Here is a 14075-nt window from a genome sequence, read left to right on the forward strand (position 1 = left end):
CCCGGTCACCGAGCCCCTCTGGGGCGGGTACAGGTAATAAAATCCTCCAATGTTATCCAGAATAAAATTAAACTGATGCTGCAGAATTGAAAGGGATACAAATAGTTTGCGTTCGCATAACCGCAAATTTCAAGAAGTTTGCAGATTTGTGTTTGCTGAACGTAGCAAAGAGGAATATTTGGCTGCCAAGCGTAGGGCTAGAAGAGAGGTATACAGGGCAAAGTCTGAGTCACAGAGACTATTACTTGATAACCTATATCATGGGGAAAGGAAAAATATGATATTTAGGGTGGCAGGTCAAATGAAGAGGGTTAATCGGGATATTATAGGTGAGCAGTGTGTGAAGAATGATGAAGGAAGGGTAGTGGTGGACAGTGAGGATATTAAAGATGCATGGAGAGGGCATTATAACCGGTTGTTGAATGAGGAGTTTGACTGGGACAGGGAAGGTTTGGAGCCAGCAGATCCAGTGTCTGGCCATTGGCCTTTGATTGATACTGCTACTGTGAGTGGGGCAATAGGCAGGATGAGGGTGGGGAAGGCAGCAGGTGTCTGGGTTGACTGCCGAAATGCTGAAGGCCTCAGGCGATATAGGGGTGAGTTTAGTCACTGACCTGATAAATAGGATTATTTATGAGTGTGTTGTCCCAGATGATTGGCTGAAGTATAATTGTAAATGTGTATAAAGGGAAGGGTGATGCCCTGGAAAGGGGAAATTATAGAGGTATAAAGCTTTTAGATCAGATAAGGAAGGTAATGGAGAGAGTTTTAGAAGGTATGATTAGAGAAAGAATGAATGCTGATGAGATGCAGTTGGGTTTATGCCAGGTAGGGGGACCACTGATGCTATATTCATTGTTCGACAGCTTCAGGAAAAATATATTGGTAGGAGAAAGGATCTTTATTTTGTTTTTGTTGATTTGGAAAAGGCCTTTGACAGAGTCCCTAGAGAGGTGGTGAAGTGAGCAATGAGAAAGCTTGGCTTGGAGGAGTGGCTGGTTAGGGTGGTTATGGCTATGTATGTGGGTGCTCACACCCAGGTAAGAGTGAATGGAGATTTGAGTGATGAGTTTTCCGTGAATGTTGGTGTGCATCAAGGGTCAGTCTTGAGTCCCATGTTGTTTATCATGGTACTTGAAGCCCTTTCACGTGACTTTAGAAACGGACTCCCATGGGAGTTGTTGTATGCAGATGATTTGGTGTTGATTGCAGAGAACGAAAGGGAGGCCGAGGAAAGGTTTAGGAAGTGGAGAGATGGTATGGGGCACAAGGGTTTAAGGGTAAATGCAGATAAAACAAAAGTGATGATATCTAGGGTTGGTGGCGGTACTGTCAAAGACGAGGGAGAGTGGCCATGTGCAGTTTGCCACAAGGGCGTGGGAAGTAATTCCATCTTGTTCGGTGTGTGTGATAAATGAGTGCATAAGAGATGTAGTGGTATCAGAGGTAGACTGCGATATAATGCTGATTTTATGTGTACGCGTGTCGGGGTGAGCAGGTAGAGATTGTCAGACGTGAATGGATTGAACTTGCTGGTGAATCTCTTCAGTGTGTGGAAGAGTTTTTTTATTTGGGAGACATGTTGTCTGCTGGAGGTGGGGCTGGAGCTAGCTCTGTGGCTAGGGTGAGAAGTAGTTGGAAGAAGTTCAGGGAGCTCTTGCCTCTCCTAACATTGAGAGGACTCTCCCTACATGCTAAGGGGTCTTTGTATGCAGCATGTGTTAGGAGTGTAATGCTGTATGGAAGTGAGACCTGGGCAGTGAAGGAGGAAGATATTTGCCGGCTCAGACGTACAGAAATAACAATGATTGGGTGGATGTGCAGTGCGTCCCTGCGTCCAACGCCTGGTTTACGATGGAAGAGTTGAGAGGTAGGATTGGACTGGAGTGTATTGGTGTTGTGATGAGGAGAGGTAGATTGAGATGGTTTGGACATGTGGAGAGGATGAGGGATGATAATTGGGTGAGGAAGGTGAGAAGTGTTAATATTGGGGGTGGGGTTATGAGGGGTAGACCGAGAAAGACATGGGATGAGGTCATTAAGTGTGACCTCAGGGTTAAGGGACTGAACAGAGAGACTGCAATGGATCGTGCAGCATGGACAGCCACCATTAGGTGATCAAGGCCGACACATGCAAGCATGTTGGAGCCTTTAAAAACGAAAACGAAAAACGAACGTAATGGCTTGATCTGGCAGAATTGCATTTGCAGAAGTGAATTTTCATTTACGAAGCCCAGCTCTGCTGTGTACCTGCAACGTTCTTGTGTCCTTACTGTTGTTACAAGCACATTCTGATGACAAAATATTAATCATCATGGAACAACATGTGCTACACCATACTGATGAATTAGAGTATCATCAGACCGATGCCAAATAAAACTTTTTTAACTGTGTAACTTCAACTCACCTGTAAGACAAATTTCTGGTCTATAACCCTCTTGCCAATAGCTGGCTGGAAGTCTGGGCTTTCAAGGAAGCGGAGGAAGAATTCGTACACCAATTGAAGGTGCGGCCAGGATGCTTCCAGCGTCGGATCGTCCTCCTCAGGGTCAAAGTCTGGGTTGTCTGATGGGGGCAGCGTGCGAAACAGGTTGCACGCAATCTGAAGATAAAATATAAAGTTACAAGAAAAGCCAAGACATACCACATGAACTGAAATTACACAAAAATATGAAAAATTGAGTGAATTTTTTTGGTGGAGGCAGTGTGTGAAGCTGGCTGCAAGCAATCTATGAGTAAAATGCAAAATCAGGTGCAAAGCAAGAAATGCCATATTAACTCAGATTACAAAGGAACGATGTGAAAAATTGGATGAATTGCCCGGTGGAAGCAGCACATGAAACTGGTTGTACATAATCTGTGGGTAAAATCCAAGGTCACAAAATACAAGATAGGAAATACTGTATACTGTAAACCCATGCAAAAAGCAAGAAATATGAAAAATCAGCTCCTACATATCAGGGTAAAATGGACTGAATGTTCCTTTGTTTTTTTTGTTTTTTTCTTACTAAGTTCAAACCACATTAAAATATAGACACAACTATTAAAAATATATTAGTTTCAAACTAGTTAAGTGCAACTGGGACTACAGATCAATGACTAGAAACATAAATTAATTATCATTATAATAATAATAAATAAAAAAGTGGCACAATGATTATCAACTTCCCCAGCAAGGCTGACTCATTGCAAGATAACTACTGCACACTTTCATGATGTCACCTGTTTCAACTATTAACCCACCCATTATAAGGAAAATTTTTATCTTTTATTTCAAACTGGATATGAAATGTAGCCTTGATTCACTTTAAGAGGCATCCCTTAAATGAATAAAACCATACACAGGAATCCTGAATTTCAAAAAAATACATCCTTGGGTTGAAAGATTTATGCCCTGTAACCCAAGAAACCATTTGCTGCACTATGTGGTAACCATACAACCAAGTAGATGCCTAGTGGGTTGAGGCACTCCAACTTAATGTGGCCTATAAACAAAGGAAGGGTGAGGTTTTTGCTCATATAATGCCTCACAGGAGCATGCGGCTGTCACTCTCGCCTAATTGGACTGAATAACCTAGCCACTGGATGACATAAAATTGACTTTCAACACTTCTTTGGGGGTAAAAAAAAAAGGGAGGGGAGGAGGGGTACATTATATAGGTATTCCATGTAGTGCGAAATACTTTAATTCAGCTCATGGAAGTATCCAGCCCTTTACCTTAGCCTGAGATGTCTTTCCAAGGCTAAATAAAATTATCTAGAAACAGCAAGAATATGCTAAATTATGATGCTTCCATTCTGAAAAGATTAATGGAAAGTGTTAAGCTGAAGAGGCTTTTCCCAACTAGAAAAAATACTCTGACTGGGTGTGGCAAAAATAAAATAACAACAGATGTGACTGCAAAGAAAGGGTGAAAGAGTGAGCTCCCTGAGTCCAACAACCACTGATAAGGAGATAAGACAAGAGGAGGGTAATTCTCTCTCTCTCTCTCTCTCTCTCTCTCACAAAATCTTCATTTACATTTCCTCTCTTCTTATTGGGAATCCTACCAACAAGAAAGGGTCATGAGAGGAATCTTTCCAGACTACTGCACTGTCCCTAAATACCCCTCCTTTTTTTTTTTTTTTTTTTTTTTTTTTTAAAGCATTCTTGTCCCTCTTTCATTAAAACACTGTTCCATTCCTTCCACCAATAATGCAGTCTTGCAAACCACAATACACTTACTCACCTCATGCATCTCATTTCTACAACAGACAATCCTTCAACATAACCTCAACAAGAAGCGGCGCCAAGGGACGGCAAACCCGTCCCCAGCCGTCATTTTACTGCTGACGTATAAACGCAACAGGATATCTAGTCAGTGATGTCACATATCTAATTTGGAGTAAACTGGGTGAAAAATGACGACTTTATGACCATTCAAAATTTTAGGCCCGACCCACCTGACATTGACCCCCCTACTGCTAACTGGGGAGGTGACCCCCCTGTTGTAATGAGGCTTGTTATAGGATGTACATATGAAAGATGCACCTTTAGGTTTTGGGTTCAAATCAATATGACAAATTTGAAAAAAAAAAAAACTATTTTTACCCATCCCCATTTTTTACATTTTGGGGGTCTACAGCCTGGGCTTTGGCCCATGACCCAAAATTTAATCACATGATCAGGTCACAGCCCATCATCCCTGTAATTTTAGTCAAAATCATATCAGTAGTTTTCGCGTAAAGTTGTTAACAGAAACACAGAACAAACAAACAAACAGATAAACTAAGTAAAAACAATACCTGTCCCTGAGCCCCTCCAGGGCAGGGACAAGTAAAAACATCTCTGGGAGCACCTAATAATAAATCAAGTAAAAGTACATAATAGAGAACCTATTTCAAAATGGTCCTACAAAAACAATCAATTTCCTCTCTCTTTTTCCTTATACCTAATCCTGTTCCTTCCTGCCCTCCCTTTCCTCTCTTCACTCCTGGATAGCTTCTACTCCATCTCTTTCCTACTTACCACATTATATATTCATGTATACATTCCACCAATATCTATATTCTGAAAGAGGACCATGTCAGGACTAAACAGATGTATCGTATGGTTTATAAAGGCTCTAACGTGCTTGCATGCCTTAGCCTTGATTACCTAATGGTGACTTTCTATGCTGCTCAATCTCTGGCAGCCTCCTTATTCAGTCCTTTCTATGCTGCTCAATCTCTGGCAGCCTCCTTATTCAGTCCTTTCTATGCTGCTCAATCTCTGGCAGCCTCCTTATTCAGTCCTTTCTATGCTGCTCAATCTCTGGCAGCCTCCTTGTTCAGTCCTTTCTATGCTGCTCAATCTCTGGCAGCCTCCTTATTCAGTCCTTTCTATGCTGCTCAATCTCTGGCAGCCTCCTTATTCAGTCCTTTCTATGCTGCTCAATCTCTGGCAGCCTCCTTATTCAGTCCTTTCTATGCTGCTCAATCTCTGGCAGCCTCCTTATTCAGTCCTTTCTATGCTGCTCAATCTCTGGCAGCCTCCTTATTCGGTCCCTTGTTCCTGAGGTCACACACTAGGACCTCATCCCAGTTTTTTTCAATCTGCCTCTCGCAACCCTTCCCCGATGTTCACACTTCGCAACTTCCGTATCCCAGTGTCACCCTCCATCCTCTTTATATTATATGTCCCAAATAAATTTCTGTATGGGTTTCAGGTAATTCTTCCACTTGAACAATTCATGACACTGTGATAAAGGCGCATCACTATCATTAAACCAAAGTGTTAGCAGTCAATTTCATAATTAATACATTCAGTAAAATAATACATATGAAAAAAACACCAACTCCAGCCTTCAGCAGTGAGCTATACTGGTGGACAATTAGAACATGGCCTAAATTTTCATGCCCTGGTTTCAATCAACACTTGACATTATCATAACAAGATTATCTATCTTGGGTAAAAATTCGTCTAATTTTTCACCTTTTCTATTTCTCACATAACTCTGCTGGCTAACATTCCTAAGATGAGGAATGTTCCTCTGCCCACAGATGATTTTCTCCGATATGATGCATCTGGGAGGCAAGAGATAGATGTGATCCAAGTGTGAAGTAAATGCACTGGAAAAGGTGAACTTTTGTCCCTGACCACACACACCAAACTCACAATGTACAGACCATCACCACTCCTGATGATGATGTATCATTAACAAAACTGACGTAACAGTTGGTCAACATTTAATATCCAGGATATGTCTAAGCAAAATGTAGCTTTGAGAGAACTTTAAGACATGGTTGTGGTTATGACTGAAGGGTTAAAAAGCAACACACACTAATTTCTGACTTACAAATTCATACTGAATCAGGCAACTATAAGTCAAGAAAACGTGTTAATCCATCAACAACTAAATAGTGACTGTTAAATCATGAACAATTAAATAATTTTCCATGAAGCACCTTTAAAATTAGGTCTAATTAACAGGTATAAGTAAAAGACACACAAATGTACTGAACTTCCAGGGGATATTATCCCTCGGGCTTCCTCTCTCCACTAAACTGTCACACAAATAATATCAAACTGGGCTGTGTTTATGACATAATTTTTTGTAAACAAGGAAGAACTCTTGATGCTGGTTAACCATTTCAAAGTCTTAAAGCTTCTTATACAGTATTTCACTCATGCTACTTCCAGACAATTTTATCATCAGTGAGATCTTCTGTAACGAAAGCATCCAGGAAGGCCATACAGTCAGCTCACCTATGATGCACTCTCCTACACTGCTGATCAACAAGGTAAGCACAGTACTTGGTCTGATTCTAAACCTACCACAACACAGTTACACTGCACCCAACAGATTGTTGGACATGGGCCTAAACATGGCCAATTATGGTAATATCTGTCACTACACGAATGTATCTGTCACAGCACAGGCCATGTAACTGCTCAGAGACTCACTGGTATGAGATGGTGGTATGGCATGGGTGAATGTGGGGTGATGGTATGGTCCGGGTGACGGTCTGGTCTGGGTGATGGTGTGATGTATTGGTGTGGGGCAATGGTGTGGTCTGTGATGGTGTGGTCTGGGTGATGGTGTGCTTTGGGTAATGGTGTGGTCTGGGTGATGATGTGGGGTAATGGTGTGGGCTGGGTGATGATGTGGGGTAATGGTGTGGTCTGGGTGATGATGTGGGGTAATGGTGTGGGCTGGGTAATGGTGTGGTCTGGGTGATTATGGTTCACCTCCACATCTTCTTAGTTTTGGTGTAGTATGTTTTTAACTGCATTTATCACTGCTGGGTTCATTCAAGGCCAGTCTTAAGTGGTTAGGACAGGCATAGGGGGTCATCAGAGTTTACACTGGGGTGGGTGTCTACTGTAAGCCATTTTCCACACACCTGAATCTCCTACAATAAGGATTTACACAAAGCTCTTCCTACTGTCGACCAATTACCCACATCACTGACAAGCTGACTATATCCAACCTGTCCAGTTCTGAAATATTTCCTATTTACCTACCTATGGCCAGACGCCTTAACCATTTCACATCAGGTCATGTATACGTGCCACAATAAATATGCTTGTAGCCATCAGGTGGCATGTACATGTGTTCTGGACTTTCTATATTTGCACACCAGTACTGTGGGCCCAATAATGGTTCACATATCAGGAGGTGCCAAGCCTGACGTTCACTGGTGCACTATTTTCGTGTCTCTTAGTGCAGTACAAGATGTTTCCACCGGCATGGAAGCCTCTGGCTGATCTAATTACTACTTAGCAGAGCTCCAAAATCACAGTTTTTGACAGCTCATAAAACAGGTATTTTTTCTTTTTACATTATGTTCAACACTTTAGTTTTGGTGTGGAATGTTATATAAAAAATTCGTTATATATCTCAAAACCCCCGTGTGTGTGACATCCAGCCAAAAAAAACACCTCTGAGGTGGAAGGGTTACCGTAATCCCGTAATGGGTGGCCACAAACAAATCATCTCCATGCTGACCTGTGCCCTGGAATTCTGCTGCCTTTCCCCCAACTTACACCCTCACTCTCATATACCTCTCTACCCCATCCCTCCATCTCATCCTCAGTCTCCCTCTCCCCCTCACTCACATACACTCTACTCTCCTAGTTAGTCTCTCACTCTCCAACCTCTCCACATGGCCAGACCACCTCAATGTACTTCTCCAAATGCTTTGTAACACATCCTCATTGACAACATAATGCTCTTTCACTTTTTTATTTGTCAGTCTGCCTCTCCATATAAATTGACTCAAAATGCTCCCCTTCAGTAACTTATTTCCACTGCTCTCACTCTTGACTTGTTCTTTCCAACATGGTCCAATTATGTCCCATGCTGAATAAAAACATGTCTGGAGGCAGCAAGAATACTATAAACTAAACATGTCATCATAATGATGGCTTTAACCCATGATCTGCTCAAAGTGACCACACCACCACCAACTGTACAGCAAATGGTACAGCCATTTTAGCATGTTCATCACACCGAAGATACTGTCATATTTCAGTGCCGTAGATACAACGTGACAATCTGCATGATATCAATATCATGTGAGGTGCATTTTTATCCACTGTCCATTCAATCAAAAAGTACTGGTGTACATTTCACACAAGACAATCTGATCCAGTACCACAAACAATGGTTAATTAATAATGTCTTTGATCCTACACAACGTTTGCAGTCTTACTTTTTGAGGATGCAATGTATCCATTTTCTATCATATGCACAGCATGTAATGTTACTGAGTGAACATGCACACGACAATATTTGACAATGTTACTAAGTGTACATATCACATGAAAATACCGTTGATTAATATTCTCAGAATATCAAAAACTGTTGATCATTTATGCCCCCTCCTGTACGATGCATAATTGATAACGTGTGCATATGCTGTCAGCAGCAATATCTAACCAATGTATATATGAATGTACCGCAGAAATTAATGGTGTTCACATTATGGTCTTCAGTAGATATAACCACCCCGTCTCATCACAACTATGTTGCTCAGAGGTCAGGATTTTGCTCTATGGAAAGAGGGCTATAACTATTATCTGCCTCAGTCAGATGGCATTTTAATCTATCATCAGATAATTTTATAGTAACATAACAGTAAAACGCCTTTGTCAGCGAGGTACGAGTGAGGGCATTTAAATCCAAAAGCACTGCAATGTCGCCTTACACCCAGAGGATGCCTAGAGTATATTGATGGCTACCTACCTACCAAGTTTCATGCCTTTACGACAAACTGTCTGACCTGTGGCCCTCTTTTGAAGATTTTTGACATGCGGCACATGTCATGTGCCACAAGCACTGCCTGGGTGTGATGAAACCTGTCAAAAACAAATCTTCAAGAATTGGGCTATCATATAGTGCAAACCACACAGTGATCAGCCCTGTGGTTGCTGTGATATAAGCTTCTGAAAAGCATTACAGTCGGACCAGGCCGCTAATTTATGAAAATGCCGCTACTTGATGAGAGACTCGCGAGGGTTTCACTCCTGCTCGTAATGAAGGATCTCTAGTACTGCAGTCACGGGGTTAATGAGTGTTATATCTAATCCCTACAGTAAGGCATTTCATATTTGGAAATATTCAACAATCTGTTCACATTGCTTGTGGCTGTGATCCAATGACCTTATAAATGATTCCAGCAAAATCTCTCAGAAATTGAAATGTGTTTTGAGGATGCACCTGTCTGCCACATCTGGGCTGGTGATATGGTTTTTGGTTGTCTCTGCCAATCCTGACTCAGGAATTTGCCAAGCCCCACCCCTTGAAGCTGGGCAGTGGGCAAGTGCCATTTCAGTGCCTTAGGTGACATTCAGTGTCTCAGTGTGAGTTGCTGGTGAGGTGGTGCCAAGGAAAGTGCATGTGGGTTCTTGCTTGGTGTGTGCATTCTTACTACAGTTGTTTAAAATTTTGCCTGTCTTACTGCACACTAATCTAGTTAATCTGGATATCTACTGTAGTTAATTTGGTCATCAGATTTACTGTTGCCTGGGTGCATTTTTCATTTGCCTGATAACCACCAATCCTGGCTTTCTTTACAGGTTAGTTGAAGTCATGTCTCAAGGTGAGTGGCTTGTCAAATGGCCCAGTGTCCAGATTTTTCTTTGGTCCACCTTCCTTCCAAACAAGATGTTTTGCTTGTTTTTATGTGGCATCATAAGGAACAGAAGGTACCAATTTTCAAGGTGACAAAGGTGGTTTTGGAGAACCTGAAGGATGTGTGAAGGTGGGCCAACCCCCCTGTGAAAACAAAGGCCAACCTGAGGAAGCAGATTAAGTAGCTCCATGAATAATACATGGCACTGAGGAAGGATGTGATGAAGAACGCATCAGCTGCTAAGATGAAGCATGAGCTATGGAAAGGTGACCTGGAGGAAATATTTGACATTTCAATGGCTGACGTCATGGACATACATGAGCGAGTTGGTGTCACATTTCGAGCTCCAGGTGAATACTTTACCATTATGCATAATGAATGCCCAAGGTCATCTATGCCCTCAAGATCATGCTCTTCACAGACCAGGTTGATCTGAAGGACACAGAATGACTAAGGTTGATGATGGTGGTGAAATTTGTCTGCCTTATATACAGTACACAAAGTTTTGGCATGAAGCTGTAGTACCAAGCAGGGCTCCCAAGAACAATCTGGACTTTCTCAAAGTTCTCCTCAACTACCCAGACCAGAAGGTGGCGTCAATGGCAAAGAAGGCCCTTTGATGTCACCTCTGGTATTTCAGCATGGAGGCCGTCTCCCTGGGCTCCTTTGACGAGAGACTTGAACCTGAGATCAGGCAAAGGATGCTGTAAAACCTTCACCAGCCAGCCAGGAAGCATCTGAAGAGGCTGGAGGGAGAAAATCTCAGCATTTCTGTCAATGACACCCTGGATAGGGTTGTGACCAGTCAAACGAAAGAAATGCTAGGGTAGCTGGCTGCTGAAGTTGGAGTTCAGCAGGAGGTCCCTGAAGCCATCTACAACACAGACTTCAACGCCCTGGTCAAAAATTTGAAAGTTGTAAATGATGCTGTGTTATGAGGAATTACAATGATTCAGAGGCTCAATGGACGATGCAAGGAAAAAGAACAGAAACAGTTCCTTTTAAAAATCGTGCACAATGACAGAAAAATGGTTTGGACGACAACAATGCGAGTGGCTCAATAGTTTCCCTAACTCCATTGGAGTCTACATTGAGTCTGTTATTTCTGCATAAACTTCACTAGTAAATTCTGCTTCTTTTCACTGTTTCTCTGTCCCTGTAAAAATGTGCCAACAAGCAGAACCCTTAAATATATTGTCATCGCTAAATACTGTACATTGGTAGGACTCATTTTCTACTCAAATGTGATAACGAACCAATCAATATGGAGTGCTACCACAATTATCATACCTGTGCTATATACTGTACTGATGAAGCACCCTACCTTAGTTAAAGTCTTTCCCACTCTGAACGAAATCTTTTGACAGCAATAACAAAACAAAAATGATGTCCTTAGGTCACTGGGGTTAACTATGTGGGCAGTGACATAAGCGTGGATCTGATTTTCTTGTCTGCATGGATATCCTGATGATAGGATGCTCTTTTACATGTTGAGTGGTAACCATATAATCAAGTGGATGCTCACTGATCTAGTGGGTTAAGGTGCTCCGGCAGGATGTGGTCCATGAAGGTAATCCAATAGCTCCGATGACATCTTTTTATAGCTCATTCTTTGCAGCAACAGCAGATTTCATTCAGCTTTGTGGAATTACCTGACATTGTGGGGTTAATAAAGGAGGCATCTAACCCCTCCAATTTTGAAAGTACATCATACACTGGGGAAAAAAAAAAAAACTTTGGATCAAAAAGGTTGAGTCCGAGGGTATTTGGAGCTTACTGCCCACATAATACCATTCAGAGCTCAGCAACAAGTAAATTCCATCTTAAATGTCTGGGCTGAGTACTCTAGTTTTGGTGTTCTATGCTCCTGAGGGAGCAATGAGGTAGGATGCAACCGAATAGAACTCTGATTGTATGTTGATGATGTAAACTATGCTGCCCCCTTATCTCTACGGTCTGTGAGTCCCCCTCCCCCTCTTTTTTGGTAGCTGTAGCTTTTCATCTACTGTTTGTATGTATCTGGTGTTGATAACCAGTACTTTATCATGTTCTGTTTGGAGTTGTGATGTACGTCTGGCAAGCTAGGCATCAATGTAAGGCTGGTACTGCCTATTACAGTACTGACAGTATGCATTAACTGTACACCCTAGATGTGTTCATTACTACGTCCAACAACAGTATGTTCATGTGTTTTGCTATCATAGTACTGTTACCGGTTCCAGTGTTAGAATTATATCCATATTTAAAAACTGTGTTTATTGAGGAAATAAAACATTTTGGCTCAACATAAATGTATAAATAAGGATGGAACCTGTGCTCATACACTCTGTTGTGGCATAAGGGGAAGGAGAAGAAGGATAAAATTCTGTATTCATCCATCATCCAACCCACTGCTTCCTTATCAGGACCAAAGGCACCTGGGTCAAGGTTACTATCCAGATATGGAAGGCAAGAATGATACACTGCATTCCCCTGTGCAATAAACCCACTCCATCCCTCTGACTTAGACTCTTATGGAACATCTAGTGTGAAAACGCACACAGTGATCCATCAGATTCACCTCAAGGATGTGGTTTTGTAGTTTCATTCTGGCTCTGGCCAGACAATTTTATTCATCTGAAGCAAGAACTATCTTTTCTACTGCTTACCAGAATCTTCAAAACAATACATACACAAAGACAATTATTATACTGTACAAACTTAAGAACTTTTTCCTATTCTAAAATGAACATGGTATTACCAAAGCAGCTTAATAAGACCTAAAAAGGGTGGGGGATTATAAAAATATCCTCAATTAATATGCCGGAAAAAGAGTTCAAGTAACTTTGTCACTACGATTGATTTTCACTGTTAATGCCATATAATCATCGTGTGAGTGTCGAAAATGGTAAGGGTCACCTGAGGTTTAAAGGTGAAGAGCCGAGGCCAGGCTGTGGTTTGGACAAGCTGGAATTACATTTTTACTGCCATTGTTTGTTCCAGCATTCACGTCATGTTATTGTTATAGCATATTTTTTTCTGACTTTGTGTTTGATTGTATTGCCATTTTGCAAATGTGGATTCCTTATTGTACTTTATGATTATCAAAACCTTTACCTCTTTAACTTGATGATGTTTTTCCAACTTTAATCTTGTTACCACATGATGCCTTCACAGTACTGTATTTTAGAGTTGAGAGCTTTTACTGTGAAGGAAATAAGCCAAATCTGTCTAATCCCATGTCTGTCACCACATAATCAATCACAAAACCCTTCTCATACTCGTGTATTAAACATGAAAACTAAAGAATACTACCGCTCTCTCATCATTAACCTCTTCAGAGTTATAACTTTCCAAAAATCGGCCTATTCACATCATAAACACAGCCAACTAAATTTTCTGATTGTGCAAATATGACTCTCCTCTCATATTTATTAAACTACCATGCCTTGTCTACTTCATCCTTTTAAACTCTCATCGAGTAAATGCTTTTCTTGTGTTCTTAGCACCTTCACTGCAAAATGGAGCACTTTCTGGGTGTTTAAGCATCGTAACTGAGTAATGTTGCAACCACATGGTCAGAGTTTGGGGGGGAGGGGGTCCAGGCAAAATGCAGTCAACAGAACAGTGAGGCTGAAGCACCCAGAAATAGGACATGGGTCATATAGGCGGACTTGTGTCATGGAACCCTTGCAGCATGCGTGTGACAAAAGCACAATGCACAGGCTGTAAACTAATGCAACCATTCGAAAATCCAATACCTACATGCACCCACTTTATTTCTCTTGTGCAACTGTATAATATTATTGTGTTTTTAAATAATCTATCTATCTATCTTGTAGTTCTGCATCATCACTGTGGTTCTGTGGGCAAACAAGCCAACAGGGTCTCTTAGATTCAGAGCCTGGTGCATCCCTGAGACTTAGCAATATAGCAACAGATGACAAGGAGTCTTTGAGACAAATTTAGAAACTAAACAATGATAAAAGTTAATGTGC

General features: G+C 41.5%; 1 protein-coding gene across 1 annotated transcript in view; it reads right to left on the minus strand.

Moving 5' to 3' along the window:
• The window catches only part of wdb (serine/threonine-protein phosphatase regulatory subunit widerborst), a 138374-nt gene that overhangs the window by 70729 nt on the left and 53570 nt on the right, over positions 1-14075 (minus strand). Inside the window, exon 4 of the mRNA XM_080280528.1 lies at positions 2408-2602. Within this exon, the coding sequence (XP_080136654.1) occupies positions 2408-2602 (195 nt within the window). The remainder of the gene's footprint in view (positions 1-2407; positions 2603-14075) is intronic.

The sequence above is a fragment of the Coenobita brevimanus genome, chromosome 85, assembly GCF_032717465.1.
Source record: "Coenobita brevimanus isolate Jiangsu-jjx chromosome 85, ASM3271746v2, whole genome shotgun sequence".
Classification (NCBI taxonomy): Eukaryota; Metazoa; Arthropoda; class Malacostraca; order Decapoda; family Coenobitidae; genus Coenobita; species Coenobita brevimanus.